The 25,090-nt window shown below is 34.9% G+C and overlaps 1 protein-coding gene across 3 annotated transcripts in view; it reads left to right on the top strand.

Annotated features, from left to right (window-relative positions):
* The window catches only part of MIS18BP1 (MIS18 binding protein 1), a 42,875-nt gene that overhangs the window by 653 nt on the left and 17,132 nt on the right, over positions 1 to 25,090 (top strand). For all 3 annotated transcript variants that reach the window (XR_004384230.1, XM_032871193.1, XM_032871194.1), the window contains exons 2-10: positions 2,266 to 2,904; positions 7,008 to 7,492; positions 14,042 to 14,115; positions 16,154 to 16,284; positions 17,262 to 17,349; positions 18,307 to 18,464; positions 19,237 to 19,388; positions 19,860 to 19,956; positions 22,267 to 23,134. Coding sequence is in view for 2 of the 3 variants with exons in the window: in XM_032871193.1 (XP_032727084.1) it covers positions 2,364 to 2,904; positions 7,008 to 7,492; positions 14,042 to 14,115; positions 16,154 to 16,284; positions 17,262 to 17,349; positions 18,307 to 18,464; positions 19,237 to 19,388; positions 19,860 to 19,956; positions 22,267 to 23,134 (2,594 nt within the window). In the remaining variant the exon portion in view is untranslated. The remainder of the gene's footprint in view (positions 1 to 2,265; positions 2,905 to 7,007; positions 7,493 to 14,041; positions 14,116 to 16,153; positions 16,285 to 17,261; positions 17,350 to 18,306; positions 18,465 to 19,236; positions 19,389 to 19,859; positions 19,957 to 22,266; positions 23,135 to 25,090) is intronic.

Below are 25,090 nucleotides of genomic sequence, written 5' to 3' on the forward strand. Positions count from 1 at the left end.
GTAGAAACAGTTGATCCATCGAGCTCAAGATTTCTTCTGGTTTAATTACACATCGGTTACAAACATACCTAGATGTTAATAAAATTATTTAGAAAATGGTGGGCCTCTTCATCCTACTCTTCAAAGTTAAACACTATTCACAATTTGGTACACTTCCAGACTTTTTTCCCTATGCTTATGCTCATGTGTTTTACAGAAATGAGATTGTACGTCCTCTTCTATTCTTTCCTTTTTTTAAAATTTAATATATCCTAGCTATTTTCTGTGTCAGTACATATACGGGAATATATCTTTTTACTGAATAAATAGAATTCAACTCTATGGATGTAGCAGAATTTCGTCCCGTAGTGGTGGAGATCTAAATTGTTTGTAATAATTTATCCAGTACTTCAGTGAACTGTATAGTGCTTGTTTAGGAACTTGGGCCTTGAACTCAGACTTAGATCCTGCTCTTAATCATGGTCAGTGTGACCTTGGGCAGGTTATTTAACTACCTGTCTGTACCTTAGTTTCCCCATCTTCAAAACTCTCCAGAATTGCTGTAAGGTTATGTAGTATCTGACCACATGCAATAAATATTGACCGTTACTACCACTTTCATATTTGCATCCTTAATGTAGTTTCTGTAAGAAAAAAATTTAGAAGTGGAATTTCTTGGTCAATAGCATACACACCTATATTTTGAAATTGATCTTTTCCAATCTGATAAGCAAGAAGTCCCACTGTTTAAATTTGTATCTCTTCATTTATTAGTAAAATGAAGTGTCATTTGACTCACTGAGTGGCTTTTCGTGTGCTTTATTAATTGCCTTTCACACCTTTGGCCCTTTTCTGTGTTGATCATTTTCTTAAAATTGATTCGTTTGGTCACTTTGAATGCTATTTCTAGTAATTGAGTTGAATCACTTCCTTTATTATGCCCAGTGCTGGGGGGTTTTGTCTGTTTGTTTGTTCGTTCCCCTCCTCCAAGTGTATATGCCAGTTAACTTAAAATTCCCCTCATTTTTTTCTCATCTCCACCTCCCAGTCCCAGTTTATTCATTTTTGATCTTGAGAGTTTAAAGTGAACCACTAATGAGTACTTTAACAGCACAGGATTCCTATCACTAGCACATTGCCAAACACATTAATCTATGCATTATTGGTATATATTTACTGAATTAACATTCTGTGGAAGAATTCAGTAGTTTTTGTGTCACAGGACTAGATTGCCAAGATAGCCTTCTTTGTCAGCTCTTATTATTAAGGAAAATTTCCTTTTTTTGTCTTATAAATTATTGGATAAGATACTATTTGTGTTTGAATTTTTAACTTGCATACTTCTCACACAAGTTACTTAAAGATACTTGATTTCTTTGATCTGACTATATTAGTATTTTCTGTGGTACACTTTTTATGTTTATATGATGTCAAAGACTGATTAGAATAGTTATAAATTTAGCAAAAGACATGCAGCAAGTTGAAACTAGTAAGTTCCAAGCATCTTGGGTGGAAACGTTTTATTTATTTACAAAGTATTACAAAATACAACTATATGGCTCACCACCTAGAATCTTAATTATAGGTGTGGTAAGTAAAATATATAAAAGCAAGCTAAAACAAGTCTAAGACCATGTATGCTCAAATACATGATTTCTGCTAAAAATTCTAAATAGTGTTAATTTCTTTTAAATCATAATCATAAGTAAATCATATAATTTACTTTAATTTGAGGGTTTTTCAACTAAAACCTCATAGTTAAAATGTTCAGCGGCATAACAAAATCACGACTGGGAATTATTTAACTAAAAATAGAATGAATCTTTCAGCTTTCATTAGGTTGTATCATTATAGCTGCTGCCTTAAAATATAAGTGCTGAGAAGGAAAAGTGATTGTGAAATTTAATCTTTTAGAGTCTAATATAGTGCCATATGTGAATGTGATTTAATGCTTTTTGAAGCAAATATTAGATTGAAACCTCTAGGACTTGAGGTTCAAGTATGTTAAAAATCAGATACTCAAAATTCAATTTTTATAGTTACTAAGTAGATGATTTGGTGAATACTGTTTTTTCTAGAGAGGTAAATTTAAAGACCAAACTGCTCATCTAAAATAATAATAAAATGAGTCTTTAACAAAAACATAAAACCTTAGATTTGTGAGCTATAGATTATCCAGTGTTGTTATGAACCAATTTTACCTTTTAATTAGAATAATATTATTATTGAAAGCAAATAAATTTTTTTGTAAAGCATTATAAAGGTTGATTTCACATTAAACTACAGGTTCCTCTGGGCCCCTGCTGAAGGTCTACTACCCTGAACATTGTGTTTAACTGACCTATCTATCTGTTAGAGAAAATTTGTTTCTACTGTTTATCAAGATGATTGCAACACCTTTGAAACACCCAGAAATTCAATTGTCTTCAGAGACCTCTTCTCCAAGAAGGAATATGCCCATGCAAGCAATCTTTTTTGACAGCATTCCTGCAGGCACACTTACTCCTGTGAAAGATTTGGCAAAATATCAGAACCCCTTTTTAACATTGAAGGACTATAAAAAGAATAATTTCCTAAAAATGACAAATTTTAATAATAAAAATATATTTCATTCCACCATGCTAGCAGAGGCTACCACCTCTAACAGCTCTCTTGATATCAGTGCTATAAAGCCCAACAAGGATAGATTAAAAAATAAAACAAACTATGAATCACCAGGAAAAATATTTCAAAGAATGAAAGAAAAAGTACTGCGTGACAAGCAAGAACAAGCATCAGGAAACAGGAGTTTGTTGGAACCACCAAAAAGTGAAAAGAAAATTTTCACTCCTAAAGGAGCTGAGAAAAGACTATTGCAGTATACCTACGTCTGTGAAGAAAAGGAAAACAACAAATCATCCCAATCAGATAACAGTTCACCAAAAGGTCAGTTTTATTATGTGTTGTTTGAAAAGCTATGATGTGTTGTGTTTATTGTGTCTGATACTGTTTTAGGTACTCAGGAAACAAGAATGAACAAAATGGACAAAAATCTCAACCCTTGTGTAATTAGCTCATATTCAGGTGGTGGGAGAGACAGATTTAAAATAAGTAGTTTTTATAGTACAAAAGAAAAGTGCTATGAAAAGAAAAGGCAGAGTAAGGATGATGGGGAGAGTTGCAGTGGGTTGTAATTTTCCATGTGGTGGTCAGGCTGTGGTTCAATGAGAAGATGGCACTTGAGCCAAAAAACTGAAGGAGGTGATAGATACAGACAGAATATTGGAAGAATTGAGAGGGATGATCCACACAAAGTAACAGCTGACACAAATGTCCTGGAATAGAAGGATTCCTCAAAAATTCAAGAACCAGCAATGAGATTAATAAATCGTAGAGTGAGTGGACAGAAGTGGAGAAGAGAGGATGGTTACAGTCAGATAACATAGAACCTTATAGCGAATGTTTGGTGTTTTACATGAGCAAATTAAGGAGTCAGTGACGGGTTCTGAGCAGAGAAATGACAAGATCTGACTTCCATTTTTAAAATATCACTTGGCTGTGAATTTGAAATAGTGCGTTTATCTAGGTGAGATAAGGTGTTGGTTTAGGTTTAGGTGGTAGCAGTGAAAATAATAAGTGGTTGGATTCTGGGTATATTTTGAAGGAAGAGCTCATAGACTGGGTGTGGAATGTAAAAGATACAAAGGAGGAGAATGTAAAGATTTAAAAAGATGTATAAAGATAAAGGATTTATATCTTATAAAGACTTTTATTTATCTTTTATATAGATATAAAAATGTAAAACCACTTCTAGGCTGTTCTTTGTTGTTTGGTTCTGGGTTTTTTTGCTTGAGTATCTATAAGGATGGAGTGATTTAACTGAAATGGGATAGACAAGGTGGGGAGGAGCTCAGTAATTAAGTTTTTTGTACGTTAATTCTTATATATCTGTTAAAAATGGAAGTGTAGATGTGATTAGGTTGTTGAAAAAATTTAGTTGAGATTTAAGGAAGTGGTCCAGATGAGAAAAATGACATTTAGGAATCATTAGCACCTAAATGATGTTTGAAGAGACTAAATGAGATCAAAGAGTAAGTGAAGAAAGAGAAAACATTCAAGGATGAGTCCTAAGGCACCCCAAAATTTAGAAGTTAAGAATAAACAAAACACAAGAAGTCAAGGAGGAAGAAAAACCAGAAGTGATACTTTGGAAGCCAGAGTCTTTTCACTGTATCTAATGCTGCTGATCAGTTAAGTAAGATGAAGGCTGAGATTTAACCATTGGATTTAGCAACATGGAGGTCATTGGTGGCTTTGACGAGGGGATTTAGTGGAGTGATCGGATCAAAAACATGATTCAAAAGGGTTCAAGAGAGAATGTGAAAGAGAGAAATTGACAGTGGTAAGTATAGACAACTCTTTGAAGGGAGCAAAGAAATATGGGAGGTACGGTTTTAAAATATTTTAGTTTTGGGGTGGCTGGCTGGCTCAATCTGTAGAGCGTACAGCTCTCAATCTCGGGGTTGTTGAGTTCTAGCCCCATGTTGGACCTGGAGCCTACTTAAAAATATATACATATATTTTTAATATACATGTATATGTATTGTCTTTAATGTATAGTGAAAGATCATTTTTGTATGCTATTGGGGATAATCCAGTAGGGAAAGAAAAACTAAAATTGGTAGTATGATAAACTTGAGTAGTTAAGAGGGAACAGAATCTGTAAGTGGAAGTTTTGGCCTTAGCTGGGAAAATAAACATCATAAATCAAACAAGAAGATAGGCAGTGTTATAGGACTTAAGAAATGAAGTGGGCAATAAAGTCATCAGCTAAAAGTGAGCATGGGACACTGGCATTAAAATTTGAGGAGGTGGAGGTTTACATAATACAGGTAAGTGGTCTAGGCCTAAATTTGATTTCTAGTGCAACATTAACGACCTACTTGAGACTTGTGAGCATGAGCTTAAATGAGATCAGTCAGTGTGATTATGAGTTTTCCTTTAGCCCTATTTAGCTGCATGGGTGCTGCTGGGGTAGAGGTAGGGAGTTGGATTTTATCAGGATTGTAATTTTATGAAATAGGATGAAGAGGACAAAGGAGTTGAGATGTGTATATAAAGGGACCATGAAATTTAAGTTAGTTATACAAAGAAAAGGGGACCTAAAGGAGATAAGGAAGTGTGAAGAGTGAAGAAGTGTTAGGTATTATTAAGATAGTAATTGGATTTGAGAGAATGATCTGGAAAGATAGAATGATCAGAATTTGGGACATTTGAAATAGAGACTTTAATGACTTGCAGTAATTGATAAACATATTTTACATGCACTATCTCATATAATTCCTTTCAACAGACACTATGGGTAGATGCTAATCTAAAAGTCTGGGAAATTGGGCTTACAAAGAGGTTATGTCTGCTCTATGTCTCACAGGGAATAAGTGATGTGCTGAGAATTAATACAAGTATGTATTGGAAAGTTCATGCTCTTTATTATACAGTAGACTGTGCATATATTGTTGTATTTCAAAGACAGTGATCTATTTTGATACAAAAAGCAGAGTTTCTAAGGGAGTTTAGGATGGAGGTAGGGGAGTACACAAAATATGTTTCATACGGTTTGGGAGAAAAGGAGGGAAGCAAATAATGCACGGTAAAGCATGTTTTATTTGTTAAGTGGAATTAGAGAGGGAGAAAGAAATAACACTGCTTTGAGAATCTGATGACTCTTTTCCCAGAAAATGCACATACATAGAAACACAAATTTTGTGTGTAATTTCAGAGACCTTTTGGAGAATCTGCATGGACTTTGTACTCTAAAATAAATGACCAGATTCTATAGCATGTTATATCTGATTGAATTACCTACTTGCCTTTACTCCTTTGCCATGCCATTTCTAGTAGAATGAGTTAAAGAAATAGGAACTTGCCCTTCTTCTATGATACATATCAATATAATAAAATCCTTATATTAAAATTTTTAAAGCTGAAGCTGCATATTTACTAAAGCATAATCATTACCAATTTTTGTCAGATATTTGAAATTAAACATATAAAATAATTCAGTTTTTCCTCCAATTTTAAGTCTATTAAAATTGTGTGAAAGAAACTCATTTCTACCTTCAAGAAGTAAAACTAACTATCTAGGATATAAAGCAGAATAAAATGTAACCAATTCTTTTAGTTCCTACTTGTCTAATAGATAAGCCTACCAGATTTTTGTCTTTGAAGTTCTACTAAAGAGATGTCAAAGGCATATAAATTATGGTTATGTCTGCTTTTGAGTCACAACATGGCAACTCTTAACATACAAGCTATACCTTTTCAACTGTTCTTTCACGTTTTAGAAATTTATAGCAACCAGAAGCAGAATCAGAATTTTTAAGACTGGATGGCACTTCATATATAATTTTAAGATAGACCTCTCTGATTTTTGGCAGCACCAGATTTTATTCCAGATCACTAAACTTTTAAGTTCAGTAATAAACTTTCGTGTAGAGCTGGCAAGTTATAACATGGAGAGTTTTTTAAAAATTCTTTCTCAGCATGCTATAGATACAGAGAATGTGATAAAAGCATGAGAAGATAAAAAGGGAAATGTAACTCATATGTTACAGAAGTATACTATATTGACCTAATCATTATTGAACATAAGTAAATGACATTTTTTTTCTTCTCAGTGACTAATAAAATTCAATTTCCTTTCTTTTAAAAAAACAAAAAACAAAACTCAACCTCAGTGCAAGAAGTTCCTCTAGAATCATCAAATAGTACTTTCCTTCTGAAAAAGTAAAAGATTCAATGTCAGCAGGAAAAGAAAGCATCTCTGCATAATTTAACTTATGGTAAAGTGTTTTTTGTTTTGTTGAATGTTCTAGATAATTATTCTCCCTGTGTAGGCATCCCTTTCAGAGAAAGACTAGGCCAAAGGGTGGAACATTCCTAACCTGAACACTTCTTTTTAATATAAATAGTTTGATATTATTCTGTTTCTCTCTTTTAATTTCATATGATTCTTCTTTAAATTTTGTTTGATCTTGTATTTTTTACAGAGGTTCCATTTCTGAACCAAGAACATGAAAATGTTTCAGCTGCTGGATTCTCAAACAAAGCATTACCTAGAGCTCAGTTGGCTAAACAAATTCTTCATTCAAAGGAGAATACATTTGTAACCGCTAAGTCTAAAAAGGACACCTTTATTTTAGAAGGCGTTGATTCTGTCATTGAAAAATCCCAAAATTCTACTCTTGAGACTCTAAATACTGACTGTGTTCCTGTTAAAAATGATGGCCAGTCAGTGGTTTCTGGTGGTAAGATACCGACAGAAAGGAATTCACAACAGGAAATTAAGGAAGGAAATGAGAACACAATGCCCAGAGAGACTGATGTCCTGGGTTCCATGAATGATACATGTAAAATTGTGCTTGCAACTCCAAGATTTCATATAACAATACCTCGGAAATCAAAAAGAAATGCTTCAAATCATTCTCCTCCAAGTACACTTCAAACTCTTACAAATGAAGTTAAAAAGAATAAGGTAGGATAACTTAAGACAGATTTACATTTATGTTTTTACCCTCATTCTTCAAAAGCTGAGCTCAAGCTCTCATTAAGAATAGGTTCATTTTTTTTGTTTGTTTTATTATTTAGTGTCAAGGCATTGTGCCTAGTGAAAAGAGCAGTGGATTGAAAGTAAGAGAAACCAAGTGTTAAGTTTTAACCTTGTTCTGTTACTAGTTGTATAATCTTCAACAATTTACTTACTCCCTTTGGGAATGAACACTGACTTCCTTGCTATTCTTAATTTTTTTTTTCCCCCTGATTCTTGGGGCACTATTAACTGCAATTAAAATAGAAGGGGATTATAGCTTCTGAAGACTTGAGAATTTTTCCCATTTTAAAGTAATACAGAGTGATCAATAAAACACTTCAGGCTATCACACTATGTTGCATTAGGATAATTCTCTGAAAGAAGTGGAATGGAATATAAGTTCAAGGAAAAAGATACAACTTAAATTTTCCAATTGTTAAATGTTTGTCCATAAATTTTTTAAAGGATGATAGTGGTATTTAAATTCCATCTAAATTTGAGGGGCACCTTGGGGTGCCTGGGTGGCTCAGTGGGTTAAATTTGAGGGGTACCTGGCTGGCACAGTAAAGCATGTAACTCTTGATCTTGAGATTGCAAATTCAAGCCCCCTGTTGGAAGTGTGATGTAATAGTTATAGTTTTGGGTTTTTTTTTTTTCCTTTGAGATTTAATTTTATTTTAGAGAGCATGCATGAGGGGTGGGGATGTTTTGCAGACAGAAAAGGAAAGAATCCTCAAGCAGACTCCTTGCTGAGTGTGGAGCCCAATGTGGGGCTCAATCCCAGGACCCCAAGATCATGACCTAAGCCAAAATCAAGAATCCAATGCTCAACCAACTGAGCCGCCGAGGTGCCCCCGTAATAGTTATAGTTCTATATCTCAATGTATTCTTTGGAAATTGCATTATTTGCAAATATTTAGACTTGATGAAAATTTTTGGACGTTGCATTAAAAATGTATGAGGTGGGTTGAGCAAAAAGTTTGAAGACAACTGTAATGGGAGATCCCACATACTAATTCTGTCATTGCTACAGTGCTGTTTATCTTATTTACTACAAGAAGACCAAGCCTTCCAAGACTCTTACCTGTATACAGTTCTGTACATGCCCTAGTTCTGACCCAATCTGTTTCTCATCTCCAAACATTGCATTGTACCCTCTTGAACTCAAGGTGTATCATCAGCAAAATGTTAAATTCTCAATTTTCTGTGAACATTTCTTAACCTTGCTCTAACCAAAATACAGCTTCTTTTCTTAAATAGTGGTTCTTTTTTCTCCAATATCTCATATTGTTGGCGTAAAGATGATATAATGTATCTCTTTTGTTCCTCATTACTATTTCAGGCCATTTTCCTTCCTTTTCTCTAATACAGCCCCTCCCACCTTCTTTGAAGCAAGTGCTATAGCTCTTTTAACTTTTTCACTCCCTGTAACTCCTTGTAGTCCTATATAATACAACTTGCTAGTCATAACCTTGCATTACTATTAAAGTGTTTAATGCCTGTTACTTTTTCTTCTGCTACTACTTCTGTCATCAACTCTGGTGACACTGACATCCATAGAGATGATCCATCCAGCCTCCTTGAATTCTTGATCTTAAATTACCTTTTCCTTAACCATTACCATCTACCCTAGTCATACTCATACTTCTGTCATCAACTCTGGTGACACTGACATCCATATAGATGATCCATCCAGCCTCCTTAAATTCTTGATCTTAAATGACCTTTCCCTTAACCATTACCATCTACCCTAGTCATCCTCATACCTTGTCTTTGCCAGTACATGCTCCAGATTCTCACTTTCAAGCATCCTGCTCACACAAACTCCTGCCTTTCCAGATCATTCTATCCCTAGCACTCTTCCCTTTCCCTCACCATGAATACTCCACCTTACCAAGGTAATCCTTTAGACCATAAGTGCTCTTCTTTCCTCATCTTGCTCTTTACCTTACAGATTCCATGATCCCATCATTTTAGCCATCCCTTTGATTTAACTGTCAGGACTCTATTGCTTTTCTTTCCATTCTCATTCTCTTTTTTTTTTTTTTTTTTTTAAGATTTTATTTATTTATTTATTAGAATGAGAGAAAGCATGAGAGAGGAGAGGATGAGAAGGAGAAGCAGACTTCCTGCTGAGGTGGGAGCCTGATGCAGGACTGATCCTGGGACTTAGGGATCATGACCTGAGTTGAAGGCAGTCGCTTAATCAACTGAGCCACCCAGGTGCCCCTTCCTCTGTTCTCTTTTGACAAAGTTAGGATCCTAGTTAAATTTCGCTCATATACCTAAGAAATATCAGGTGGGGGCACCTGGGTGGCTCAGTTGGCTGAGCATCCATCTTTTGGTTTTGTCTCAGGTGTAATCTCAGAGTTGTGAGATTGAGCCCTAGGTGGGGCCCTGAGCTCAGTGGGGAGTCTGTTTAAGACTCTCTCCCTCTGCCTCTCCCTCTCCTCTTTCTCTAAAATAAATAAATCTTTTAAAAAATATGGCTGAAATGAAATGCACAACCACACTGGTCTCATTTTAAATTTGACAGCAAACCTTAAGGGGGCTCTCAGTATAAACATCAGTCCTGCTACACTTCATTTGTTAATCCACCTCATACTCTAACTTTCCTAGAATAGTATTTCCTGCTTTTTCTCTCTTAAAACCTCCAAATCTGGGGCGCGTGGGTGGCTCAGTGGGTTGAAGCCTCTGCCTTCGGCTCAGGTCATGATCCTGGGGTCCTGGGATCGAGTCCCGCATAGGGCTCTCTGCTCAGCAGGGAGCCTGCTTCCTCCTCTCTCTGCCTGCCTCTCTGCCTACTTGTGATCTCTGTTTGTCAAATAAAATAAATAAAATCTTAAAAAAAAAAAAAAAACCCTCCAAATCTCCTCTCTCTTCCCCATTCCCAAATTATTGAACCTCATGTTCCCATTACCAAATCCACCAATCTCCTGGCTGCTCTATCCACGTATTCTGCTTCCCCTTCTCTTATGGATGAACAGTTTGTGCTCCCTTTTCAAGGCCAATTCACTTCCTCTTACCACCTATAGAACTTTGTCCCTCTAATTATCCCCTCAGTTTTCTGTCTTCTGGAAAATTTCCATTAGCATATAAATGTGCTGAAACATGGCCTGCATTTAAAAAACAAAAAATGCAAAGACAAAGTCCACCTTCCTGTTACTCCCTATCCCATTCCAACTGTAACCCCATCTTTTTGTTTCCATTTACTGTAAAACACCTTGAAAGAGGTATATATATTCACAGTTTTTGTTCTTATTCTTTCTGAAATATATTCTACATTGGGCATTCATAAATCGCTCTGTGAAGATGGCCCTTTTTCGGTTCACCAGCGATCTCTATGTTACCAAACCAGTGATTATTATTTCTTATTATTCTGTTGCGGACAAGGGTTTAACACAGTGAATCAAAACATCCTTCTTAAAACATTGTATTGTTTTTTCTATTGAATTCCATGATACCTCAATCTTGATTTTCTCCTGTCTCACTGGCCAATCTTCTCATTCCGGTTTGCTCCTTCCTCTTGTCACTATCTATAATACTGGAATTCCCCAGAATCAGTCCTTGAAACTGATTCTCTAGTGCCTGCACACACTCTAAAGACTGGATTATCCAGTGCTGTAGCTTTACATTCCATTTCTTTACTGATAGTTCCTAAATATATATCTCCAGTCCAGAACATTCTCCTAAACCCCACAGTCACATATTCAATTGTCTCTAGGACTTCTCCATTGATATTTAATAGGCATCTCAGATTTAATATGTCTAAAATGATTTCTTCCCCCAAAACTTCTTTCAGCTGTGTCCCATACTGGTACATAGTAATACCATTCCCCCAAATTTAATTTAGGTTAAAATTTCAGATTTGTTTGAGACTCTTGTTTTTCTGTCATACTCTACTCCAGACTGTGAGGAAATCCTGTTGGCTCTTCTGTCCTAAATCTGGCCATTTCTCACTACTCAATCACTACCTTAGTCCAGGGTACCATAAATTCTTGGATTACTATAATAGCTTAATGGTCTCCTTGCTCTCCGCTGTTGTTCTCTCTCTCCATTCTGTTTTTCAGACAGCCAGAATCACCATTTTTTCTTTTTTTTTTTTTTTTTTTTTTTTTAAGATTTTTTGTTTACCCTAGAGGAAAAGAGAGCATGTGCACAAGCAGGGGAAGGGGGAAAGGGAGAGAGAGAATCTTTAAGCAGACTCCTCGCTAAGCACGTAGTCCCACGCAAGGCTTGATCCCATGACCCTGAGATTATGACCTGAGCCAAAATCAAGAGTCTGACATTTAGCTAACTGAGTCTCCCAAGTGCCCTGCCAGAATATTTATACAGTTCATTTTCTACCCAGTAACTCCTTAAAATATTAAATCATGTCTCCACTCTGCTCAGAATCCTCCAGTAACTTTTTATCTTTTTATCTTAAGAGAAAACCCTAAGCCTTTACCGTCTTTTACAGGACTCTACATAATTCATAATCCTTGACATGCCTAATCTCATCTCTCATTCCCCTCTGTTGCTTTCTTGCTTATTCAAGCTGCTGTGCCCTCTATGCTATCTACTTGGGGACTTTGTACCTGTTCCCTTTGCCTGGAAGAATGTATTCCCAGGTAACTTATATGTCCTGTCCCTTACTTTACTCAGTTTTCTGTTCCAAGACCTTCCCTATCATATCTAAGTAAGCATGTCTTGTACTTATTTTTGATAATTATCACTGCCAGACAGTATTTGTCCATTTGTTTGGATATAACCACCACCACTCCACTTGCTTCTACACATCCACCCCTCAGCCCCTGTGAGCGCACAGTAGCATACACACACACACACCAGTGTTTGCTCTAATAGGGCAGCCATTTTGTTTCTTGCTGAATCCCACTGCCTAACAGTGCCTGGCATATAGTACAGGTCAAGAATATGCTGAGTGAATATGAATGCACATTTTGATATTTTATGTAAGCAGGATGGTACAAGATTTTGGAGCCAGAATTCCCAGATTTGTAACCAATCTGTGCCCCTAACTAGCTATGTGTGACATGGACAAGTTATTTAACTTGACTTTACAGTTACTTTATCTATAAAATGAGGAAAATATTACCTCCCTCCTCGTGTTATGAGGATAACATGAATCATTGAATCTAAAATACTTGGAACATTGTCTAGTATTTTTTTTTTAAATATTTTTAGAAGATTTTATTTATTTGACAGCGAGACACAATGAGAGAGGGAACACAAGCAGGGGGAGTGGGAGAGGAAGAAGCAGGCTTCCCGTGGAACAGGAGCCCCGATACAGGGTTCCATCCCAAGACCCTGGGATCATGACCAGAGCTGAAGGCAGACGTTTAATGACTGAGCCACCCAGATGTCCCTTATTTTTTATTTTTAATATCATCTCCATCTGACTGTCCTTGATCTATCTTAGATAGTTCCAAATGTCCAAGTATTAAAAATGAAAAAGGAATTTCATTGCCTGTTTGTAATTGAGGAAAAAATAAAATAAAAATAAACATAACTGAGGAAAAGTGCAATAAATAGAAGGACCTTCCATTTTAGCATCTTTTTCTGGCTCATCATAAAACTACCACTGAAGAACTTGTCTTTATAAATTTATAATTTTTTGTATGTAAACTAAATGGCTACTGAAATTAGTTACGACTTTTGCTGAATTTCTCATCAGAAATAGTTTAGTGTTGTTACATAGTAGAAGCAATTTCTCAACACACACATTCACAGAAATTTTCCTCTCCAGTAGGATTTTGTCCTAAAATAATTCTCTGAGGGGCGCCTGGGTGGCTCAGTGGGTTAAAGCCTCTGCTTTCGGCTCAGGTCATGATCCCAGGGTCCTGGGATCGAGCCCCGCATCGGGCTCTCTGCTTAGCAGGGAGCCTGCTTCTTCCTCTCTCTCTGCCTGCCTCTCTGCCTGCTTGTGATCTCTCTGTCAAATAAATAAATAAAATCTTTAAAAAAAAAAAATAATTCTCTGAGCTGTTTAGATATTTGCTCTGGATTAGACTGCTGGGAAATATAGATTATTAGTAATCACCTTTGTAGTTTAAAGAAAATTAAATACAATTCAAAACCAAATTTGCAGAAAAAAGAAAAATGCTATATTTTTTTAGGATAAGAATGATGGTGGAGTATATACTACATAGCTGACTCATATAAGTCAGGTCTTTTGTCTTTAATGGATACCTTAGAATTTTAGGTAATTTTTTTTTTTTTTCTCCAGTGGTTGGGATATTTGATATAAGAATATTTGACATAGAACTGATTCTGGATTGGACAAAAAAATTATGCAGTACAACTTCCAATCTTCCTCTTTTCTGTTTTCATTGTATATGAGAGTCTTTACCTTGCTACTATTTAAAATAGAATGTGGTTCTTACATAGATGAGCACTAAGTATATGAGTCTTTTCTTTTTATATGATGTAAATTTATTTTGTAATGTTTTTGCTACAAGTAACACAGGAAACATATACTTCATTTTATGCTGATAGGTGGTCCAGCTACAAGAATGGATGATTAAAATCATAAATAATAATACCGCTATATGTGTAGAAGGAAAATTGACGTAAGTATAACATTTCAGTATTTTAATAAAATTTATAAGTATATAAGAGCTGGAAGGAGATGCATCTTCCTACAAAACAAAGACTTTGTAACAAGGTTACAAACTGAAGCCAGAAAAGTAAAAAGACTGTGCAGAAGCTGGCCATGTTGATTATAACCAGATTTCTTGTTTTCGCCTGTTAAGTTCCTTTTAGAATAGTAACAACTCAAATTTGTATACACAATGCTTTTTTTTTTTTAAGATTTTATTTATTTATTTGACAGACAGGGATCACAGGTAGGCAGAGAGGCAGGCAGAGAGAGGAGGAAGCAGGCTCCCCTCCGAGCAGAGAGCCTGTTTTGGGGCTGGATCCCAGGACTCTGAGATAATGAGCTGAGCGGAAGGCAGAGGTTTTAACCCACTGAGCCACCCAGGTGCCCCTCATGATGCTTTATATTTTAAAGAGCTTCTATTAAGTGGACTGGTGTTCTCTGCTTAATTATATATGGGTAGTTAATATTTACTACGTGCATTTCAGTCCAGATTCTCACATCTAAATTGGGACAACCAGATCTAAATTACTGATCCAGAAAAGGAATCCGAATTATTTAACACTTTGCCATACAACTACATATTAAATAATCATTGGCACTCTCTGGTTCTCCCTAAAGCAAAAGCGTCATCAGGTGAGTGGACATTGCCTAATTTTGCTACTCTATTAGCACTATTTTCTCTTTTTCAAAACCAGTTTCTTAGTGGTTAAAAAAAATTGTATTAAAAGGTTGTCATAAAATAAGATATCACTGTTCAGGGTACTCACCTAGAAGTTTGTAAGTTACTTATTTAAAATCTGTTTTGCCCATTCTATTTCTGCTTGTCTTGGCCGATGTCCTTAATGTCAAAGAGGTGGTCTGTGTTGGAATCGCACTTCTGCTGCCTTACCAGCTATATGACATGGGCACCTTATTATCCTTTATCAGTCTCAGTTTCTTCATCTGCACAATGATAATAATAATATTACCTATTCTTTGGGTTATTTTGAATATTAAAATAGTTAATATTTGTGAGACTTAAGAACAGTGCTTTTGGAGTGCTATTTAAATGTTAAGTAAAATGAAACAAAAAAGCACAGGATCACTGTATTAAAATATGTCTGAGGTTAGTCTCATTTGACCAAATGAAAGGAACTTAACTATCATATTACCCTTAAAATTAGTGTGTTGGGTGCCTGGGTGGCTCAGTGGGTTAAAGCCTCTGCCTTCGGCTCAGGTCATGATCCCATGGGGCTCTCTGCTCAGCGGGGAGCCTGCTTCCTCCCCTCTCTCTCTGCCTGCCTCTCCACCTGCTTGTGATCGCTGTCAAATAAATAAATAAAGTCTTTGAAAAAAAAATTAGTGTGTTTATTACTAGTTACCTGATGAATTGGGAATGTTCAACATTTATGTAATACATCTTTATATTTTCTTTCTGTTTTATATTCCTAGCTTCATTTAAGGAAATACAAAGAGTAGATATATGGGTTAGTGATTTGATATTGCAGTTCGTTTTTTTTCCTAGTTGGAACTCTTTTTTTGGTATTTTCAAAAAGGAAGGTAAAAATACTTGGATGGGTAGTGAGGGTAAAAAGACAAAAAGTACTCACAGGATTAGGGGAATCCAAACTATGTAACTGCATGAAAGCTAACACAGTATAAGCCCTGACAAGAGGGACAGGAAACCATTCTTCAGAAACTTGGCATCAGTTAAGATGAAGTTGCAAGCATTGTCAGCACCATTTAGAGAAGGCCCCTGCTTCCTTGCTAATGATAAATTTTATATTAGTGGTTTGGTTTGGACACAGTACAGTTTCTTGTTACATACTCTGAGGATCACATTAGCCAGGCAGTTGAATTCTGCTGCAATGTTTGGCCCTCAGATGTTTATAATTAAATGGATAATATTGCTAAATGTTTGTAGAGTGCAAATCTATTACTTTTTATTATTATAATTTTGTATAGTTACATATGTAAATTGTGATTACTGGTAAAATGTGAATATTTGGCCTTTAATTTTCTCCTAGAGACATCACTAACATATATTGGCACAGTAATGTCATTATAGAACGGATTAAGCACAACAAACTTAGGACTTTATCAGGCAATATTTACATATTAAAAGGGATGATAGATCGGATTTCCATGAAGGAAGCAGGTAATGACTGTCATTATAAATTTCTTTAAATGAATCAATTAACCATATTTCTAACAGTGATACCTATTTTTTTGTTGTTGTTGTTCTTAGGTGTTTTTAAATTATGGATCAATCAAAACAAAAAATTAAAACAGAGTTGGCCACATTATGTAAAACTATTTATTATATGTGTTGACTATTTTTCTCTGATTTAATCACCCTTAATAACAGTTTAAATAAGTTCAGTGATTTTTTTTTTAAGTTTTTTTTTTTTTTTTTTTTTTTTTTCCAGAGACTTCTCAAAATAGCAGCTAATATTGTCTTGTTAAAGCAAGTTAAATCCTGTGGCTCCCTTGCTCAAGATTTTTCTATAGCTTCCCATCTTACCCAAAGTAAAAGAGTAGGCCCATAAAATGACCCCAAAGCCTTATCATCTTCCATGTTCCTCTACTGCCTCTATTCCCTTCTGAGCAGTCTCCTAGTACTAGCTTCTTTTCACTTCTCTCCAACCATACTAATTTTTAACATCAGGCCAGGCACACTCTTACCTCATAGCCTTTTATTTCGTTCCCTTTGCTTCCAGTGTTTTAATCCCGTATTGCCACATGGCTCACTCCCTCGTGTCCTTCAAAGCTTTACTCAAACGATGCTGTTTCAGTGAGAACCTCATTTAAAAATGCTGCACCCCTCTTCTCCCCCAGCATACGTATACTAGTATCCTTTCACTGATTGACTGCTTAATTTTTCTCCATAGCATTGGTGACCATCTCACAAACAAGATGTTTATTTATTGGTTTGCTTACTCTTTCACAATAAAAGTCAAGTTCCATGAAGGCAGGAATTTTTGTTTTGTTAGCTGCTGAATCCTTAATGTCTGTAGCAGTGCCTGGCACAAAGTGAGCAATAAGTGTATGTTTTTTCAATGATCTAATGAACCAATGACATGTCTTTAAAATTCTCAGCTTTTAGATAATTTTTGTTTGTTTATTGTTAAATAGGATATCCAAATTATCTCATAAGGAAGTTTATGTTTGGCTTTCCCGAAAAATGGAAAGAGCATATTGATAATTTTCTAGAACAATTAAGGTAAAGTACTTCTTAATTTTTAAAAAACTTTATTAAGATATAATTTATATTTGATAAAATGCACCCATTTTTAGGTATAAAATTTGGGGGGCTTTTACAAATATATCTGTTTAATCAATTAAATTGGTTTTAACTTGTTTTTCGGGGGGGGCAGGGAATGCTAGTTTTGAAGTTCTCTCTAATCCTGGAATTTTAGAAAGCAATAATACTTTACTAGAATTTCTGTCATATGGAATAAATCTAAGAGGAAAATAACACCTTTGACATTTCAGGGAGCATCCTCATTCAAACAACATTTAAGAGGGATGTTGCTGTTAAACATGGGTGTTAAGTTCTTGGTCCTTTTTCATTCATTCCATCAGTAGTTAATGTCAGTTGCTTAGCAGATGCTGTGTTGGCACAGGAAAAGCAAAGAAAATTTTATTAATTCTTGCCATTAAAGGAACTCACGGGGGTTACAGTGATATAAGTTAATTAATCACAGTACCATTGTATAATTTATAATGCTGGGGTGGAGGGATGTCCTGTGAAGAGCCAGATAAGGAAGTGTTTTTATGGGCATACTGCATCAACTGTTCAACTCTGCCTTTGTAACAGGAGAACAATCATAGACAGTACTTTAATGAATGAATGTGGCAGTGTTTCAGTAAAATTTATTTCCAGAAATAGGCAACTGTCAGCAATAGTCTTGTAATTTTCTTACAATATTAGCTTAAGTAGAAAATGAAAGAGCATAGAGTAGTAAATGCAAGGTTTTATGATTCTTTTAAGGTGTTGTCTTTCAGTTCTTTGTGGGGGAAGAGGTAGAAGTCCTAAAGGTGTAAATAATGTAAGATTAAAGATAATCTTTGCTGGGAGAGGAGCTTTATCTGAGGGACTTTATTTATATGTTCAGTTTTTTTGTTTTTGTTTTTTTGAGAACAAATACTAAAGGAAAAATGCTATACTTGTTTTTAGGGCTTGTGAAAAGAAAGAGAGAAAGGCCAGACAAAAACAGAAAACGGGAAGATTTGTCCCTGATATACAAAAATCATCAAAAAATGATGCGAGAGAAAACCAAACAGATGTCCTCCAAAAAGCCAGCACTACTTATGACATTGATTGTTGTCATTTGGGTATGTTTGCTCTTTTTTTTATCTACACTGTTTATAGTGTATTTAGTTTTTGACTTGCACTGCCCTAAAATTCTTATTTTTTAATACTTGAAAAACTACAGTGCAGTCTATTCTCTGCTTATTTCTTTAAATATCATGTTTTAGTTCATCAGAATCAAGAACACTAATAAACATGGCAATGAAGGTGATTTTCTTTCACTTTCCTAGACTTAAGTATTTAGGTTACCAACCCACCTTGGACCTATATTACAGATGCCTATATTTTTATATTAAATTGCATTTTTGTTAATAGACAAAACCAGTTTGCTTCCATGGAGGGAATGGCATGTTTTTTTGAGTGACCATTGCTATAAGGTAGCTGACAGAATTGTCCCATCACCTCTTTGCCAAAACTGTAATCTGCCTCATATCCCGCCCTCCCTCCTGCTGGAAAAAAAGTATGAACATTAATTTACTACTCTTTCTAGATAACATATCTTTTTTTTTTTTTTTAAGATTTTATTTATTTATTTGACAGGCAGAGATCACAAGTAGGCAGAGAGGCAGGCAGAGAGAGAGAGGAGGAAGCAGGCCCCCTGCTGAGCAGAGAGCCCAATGTGGGGCTCGATCCCAGGACCTGGGATCATGACCTGAGCTGAAGGCAGAGGCTTTAACCCACTGAGCCACCCAGGTGCCCCTAGATAACATATCTTGAAAGTGAATTCTTTAATGTGGAAAGGCAGTTTATCTTCTATTTAATAATTTGTTAATATCTCCATCTTTGTACACATAGAAGTGAAAAATAGTAAGCGCAGTAGGTTGCCAGGAGCCACAGAATTAAACGTGTGCCATGGTAATTGCCAAAATAAACCACCATTAAGGCTCCCAGATGACCAAGTAAATAATACTTTTCAAAATGGAGGAGGAAATGACTTATCTAATGAGGTAAGCTTTTACTGTACACTGTGATATGTAGAGTGGTGGTGTGATGCTACTAAAAATGTTCAGGACCAAATCAGAAATCATGAATTCTGTTAAATATCAGCCTTGACAATGTCTTGATACTTATTTTCTCCGTGCCTCATTGGAAAAGTGAAGTCAATAAAACAAAGTTTAGCTCTTAGAGTAATGCTTAAATAAAGTATGTGTGTGTGTGTGTGTGTGTGTGTATGTGTGTTTGTATATGCACTTGACATATCACAGGTATTAAATCATTATAGGAAATATCTAAGATAGTTGATACCCACATGGTGATTCCAAAACTCAAGCTCTGGCAAATAAGTTTCTGAATGCCTCCATTAATGAAATTTGTAGAACTAAAAGTACCTAGATATTTGCATGCTTGATACATACTGTGAAAATACTTGAGGTCCTGTTTATAGGTAGTAGTTGTTAAGCTATTTTTTTGTTTTGAAGGAATTAAATGGGAAGAAAGAATATGAAAACGTGTCTTCAAAGAAACTTGAAAATTATGAAAGAGCAGATGAAACGATAATTAAAAGTCAGAAGCAAGGTATTATATCTTTATTGATTTTATAATAAGCAGATAACTCTTATTTGAAATGTTTTTAATATAATACTATTATATAATATTATGTTAAATATATAATAAAGTTACATTAAATATATAGTAAAAGTGATCTCAAAATTTCCAAATCTAAAGTTGTAAATGAAGTATTACAATGGTTATAAGTGTCGGGGGGCTTTTTTGGTGTTTTTTTAGAATACCAGTTTTTTTCTTTAATTGAACCATAATTAACATACAATGTTACTAGTTTTAGATGTACAGTAAAGTATTGTTTTTCTATGTAACAATTCACATAATAAAATAATCTATTACCTTACATACCATATTTACTTGTAGGTTTCCCTTTCTTAATCTAGATACTAAATAATTTTTATTTATTTATTTTTTTAACCTTTTTTTTTTTTTTTTTTAAGTAAACTATTCACCCAGCATGGGGCTCAAACTGATAACCCTGAGATCAAGAGTCACATGCTCTACCAGCTGAGCCAGCCAGGCACCCATAATTTTTTTTTAAATAACAAAGCTATATATTATTTTAAATATGATTTTTGGAATGTTCATGGTGATATAACTTTACTGGGTTTACATTTAAAAGAAATGTTTAAAGACTATGAATCTTTTTATGAACTTAATGCCATCATTTAGGTATGTGTAAGTGTCGATTTTTGGTATGATTTCTTTGAAATCCTGCATACCAGAATTTAAAGAGTCTTTTCTCTATACATTAGCAAGTTTCAGATTTCATGTTGAGTTAAATCCTTCGACTTAGTAGCATCTTTATTTTATTTCATAAGTGAAAGGAAGTGAAAGTGAAGAACATTTATTAAATGTTTAAAGACTATCAGGATCATGTGACTTAGGTTAAAGTATACAGAATAGGATGAATCTTTATTCAGATTATTTTAATAAAATGAATAAAAATATTCAGAATAAAAGTATTTTATTTAAAATTAGGGAGCTCAAAAATTTCAAATCTCCAGTTGAACATTTGAGTCAGATTTATGTGAGGAATTAAAAGAAAACACTTCCGTCAGGAAGATAGATGATCCATTGAGAAATCTTTGATTACTTTTAATTAGTAATCTTTGATTACTTTTAAAAACTTTGATTACTTTTAATTAGTACCACTTCTTCATGAATTATAATTTAGTGGCTTCTTTTCTCCCCAGCATCCAACATTACTCATCAGTCTTTATTTTATCATTCATCTTGTAAAATGGTACATTATATGTGTAGGTTGTTGCGGTATTTCACTATGATGCTTGGTGTGATGGTTTATGATTTGTATATATTACTTATAATGGCAGTTGGAGAATTTCTCTCATTTTAATTTGCTTTCTTTAATAGTGACACAGTATAATAAAGATTCCCAAGTTCTGGTTTGATTGTTATTCCATAATGCTCCATGGAGTTTGGACAACTCAGCAAAACTGTGTTTCCATTGCCACCATTAGGGATGATGATGGGGCCACAGAGATAGAGTTCCTTATTCCCCTAACTAGGATAGCTTGCATTTCATGTAAGGAATTATATACCTAGTAAAGTTTTAGCAACACTAGTGGCTCTCTTATGTCACCTAAATATTTTACCTCTAAAGAGTTGATTTAATATATATTTATCATTTACTGCATATTTGAAAGGCTCTTGTACTAACTCCAACAAAAAAAAAATCTAAAAATGAAGATAAAATTCTCACTATTAAGGATTTTTTTGCAGTCTAGTCAAAGATAAGACAAGTTTGTATATTTATAATGCAGGGCACATAGTCAAACATATTATTTAAAAGTATTCTGGAAATTTGAAGGAGAACTTCTCATTCACTTGAGGGAATCAGACAAAGTTTGTGGATGATGTGGATTAGAGAATGGAATTAAAGCAAGTAGTGATTTGGTTTCTGAGTAAAGAAAACTTTCCAAGTAGAATGATAGTGAAAATTGAAAATCAAGAAAATGGGGAGAAATAGTGGTCCAGTAGACAAAGAATATAGTTCAGATTTGAATGTAGTTCTGAACTATAGATTTGTAGTTCAGAACTACATTCAAGGCCAGACAGAGGAGTTTATGTGTACACTCAGTAGACTGTAGGAAGTCACAGACTGGTTGGTATAAAAAATATGTTTACAATTGAGGGGCAATAATCTGAACAGACTGGTGCTTCAGGAAGACTAGTAATGACAGTAATGTGTACATTGGAGTTTATGGGAAAAATATGTTTTATTTTAGAAAAAAAATTCTGTGCTTTATTTTGTAGCTAATTTGAGATTTTGATGTTTGGTTTTGTCTTATGAAATTAAAGAGAGAACTGAAGAATCGAATGTATCCATTGACATTCTAACCTCAAGACAACGGTTTTTCTCAGACAAAGAAAGAAAATGTATGGCTATTAATCAGAAGGAAGCTTATATTTTAGTGACACCACTTAAGTCTAAAAAAGTGATAGAACAAAAATGCATGAAGTATAATCTGTCCTGTGGCACCATTAAAGCAGTAACAGATTTTGCAGTGCCAAATCATCAGAAAGAAAGTAAATCAGACTTAAATGGAACTGCACATTTGATCAGTAAGCCCACAAAGACCTTCAAAAATGCATTTGAGTACAGTGTGGATCAGAAAAATAAAAACAAGGAAGATTGCAATGAATGTGATTTGCTCACTGTCAACCAGAAAATCAAAGTATCTCATCCTAAAAAGGAAAAGACGGTCACCTCCGATTTTAAGAAAAATACAAGGTTGTTACCAACATTGAAGAAAATAAAAAAGGCATCTATGTTATTTTATGAGCATCAGTCTTCATCAGATTTTTCTAGTGAAGAGAGCGAAACAGAAAAGCGAATTAGAAAGAAAGCTGAAATTGCTAAGAAAACCAGAGCAAGGAATACCAAAGAAACAGTGGTTCACCTCAGGAAAAACACAAGAACCACCACAAGGAAAATCCCAGTGATTTCTGAATCTGAAACTGAAGAAAGTGAAAGTGAATTTTATATCAAACAAAAGAAAGCTAGATGTTCTGCTAAAGAAAATCTTCAGAAAGCTGGTATTAGGAATGAGTCTCGAATTATTGAGGCAGTGGGCTCTAATGAGACAAATAAGCATTCCTTTGAATGTTTTCCTGGTATAATTCAGGATGAAGAATGGAATGAGAAGGAATTACAGAAACTTCATTGGTAAGTAATTAGATTTGACTTTAAAATATCTAGCGTGGCCACAAACAGTTGAAGATGTAAAAATTCCAATAAAGAGCTGATGATTAGAGTGACCTCTAATCATTAATATGGAAGATATCCAAAAATACATGGAGAGAAATTTATACAAAGAATGGAGGGAGAATCCAGATGACTTCCAACTATGTGCTTTGTGGCCATAGTTAGCCACAGCTTCCATATGAACAACAACAAAAAAGGTTAATCTTCCTTTCTTTCCCATTTAATGTCTCAAGAAAAGAGTAACTATGTGAGGGGGTGGATGCGTAATTCAACTTGATTGTGGTTGTCATTTCACACTGAACATGCATATTAAGTGATCCCATGTACACTTTATACAATTTTATTAAGGTGGGGAAAATACTTTAACAGAGAAATGCTGCTGTCTTATATCATAGTTTAAGAAATATTTTTTAGTTAAATTTATAATTATAGGGGCACCTGGGTGGCTCAGTGGGTTAAGCCGCTGCCTTCGGCTCAGGTCATGATCTCGGAGTCCTGGGATCGAGCCCCGCATCGGGCTCTCTGCTCAGCAGGGAGCCTGCTTCCTCCTCTCTGCCTGCTTGTGATCTCTCTGTCAAATAAATAAATAAAATCTTTAAAAAAAAATTTATAATTATAAAACTTTAAAGCTGAATTCAGACCTGCAGATTATTTAATATGGTCTTTTCCCCCTGCATTTACAAAGTAGAAATTAGAAATTAGGTGATCCATCCAAGGTTTCATGGTTAGGGCTGCTAATAAACCAAATATGACAAGAATTGGATTTAGCTACATAGACTTGGCAAGCAGCTTGAGTAGTGCAGTAGCATTGGAAGCTAGAGCATAGTTGAGCAATGGAGAGTGAATGAGAGAGTAAAGACAACCTAGGTGGATAACACAAGAAATTGGCAGTGTTAGGGAACAAAAAAATAGGTAATAGAAGAGTGTGAATATAAGGGAAGATGTGTGTTTGGTTGCTTATTTGTTTGTAAGAGGACTCAGTATGGTGGTGAGCTGATGGGAATGATCTAGTAGAAAGAAAGGAAGATGTGATTGGTAAGAGAGAAGACAGAAACACCACAATCGGTGATTCATTTGCTTGAGTGCTCCCTAACCTTGTAATATTTGGAATTCATTTTCAGATCTACCTTCTTGAAACACTGTTCTTGAAATCTGTGCTACTGTGTTCCTTCTCTTTCATTTTCCTAAATGTTCCTTCTCTGTCTTATTTTCAGGCAGAGAATTTTCCTTCTTCTCCAAAGTTCTTTGTTTTGGGTGCTTTCTTGCTAAGATAATGTAGTCTTCAATGATCTTTTCCTTCCATAGTTTTAACTTTACTCTGAACAGGGATTCCCAAATTTGTATCCCTTGTCCTGAATTCTTGTATTTAGATTTCTATTTCCCATGGGGCACCTGGTTGGCTCAGTTGGTTACACATCTGCTTTGGGCTCAGTCATGATTCCGGGTCCTGCTTCTCCCTCTCCCTCTGACCCTCCCCCCACTTGTGTTTTTTTTTTTCTCTCTCTCTCTTTCTTATAAATAAATAAAATCTTAAAAAAAAATATTTGTGTTTCTCTTTGCCTATTGGGCATCTCTTCATAAATCTCACAGACAGAGATTCTAACATAATATGTCAAAAACTAAACTTATTTTCCCCTGCCAGTCTACTTGGCCTGACATTCCTGATTCTGAAAATGTAATTCTTTCCATCAACTGTGCTTAAACTTTATCATTATTGAATCTGGTTTTAAATCAGAGTTCTCAAGGAGTTATAGATTTTTCCACAGGATCATTCCATCTGCACTCTTTCTCTTCACACTACTCTTTTTCAGACTCTTTATGCCTGCCTGAACTATGGAAGTAGCTTTATATTTTTACTTTGTTGTTTGCATCTGTGTAATCTGTTTTATGTATCTCCAGATTAATTTTAATGTAATG

Source organism: Lontra canadensis, unplaced genomic scaffold, assembly GCF_010015895.1.
Source record: "Lontra canadensis isolate GAN:19392208 unplaced genomic scaffold, GSC_riverotter_1.0 scaffold42, whole genome shotgun sequence".
Lineage (NCBI taxonomy): Eukaryota > Metazoa > Chordata > Mammalia > Carnivora > Mustelidae > Lontra > Lontra canadensis.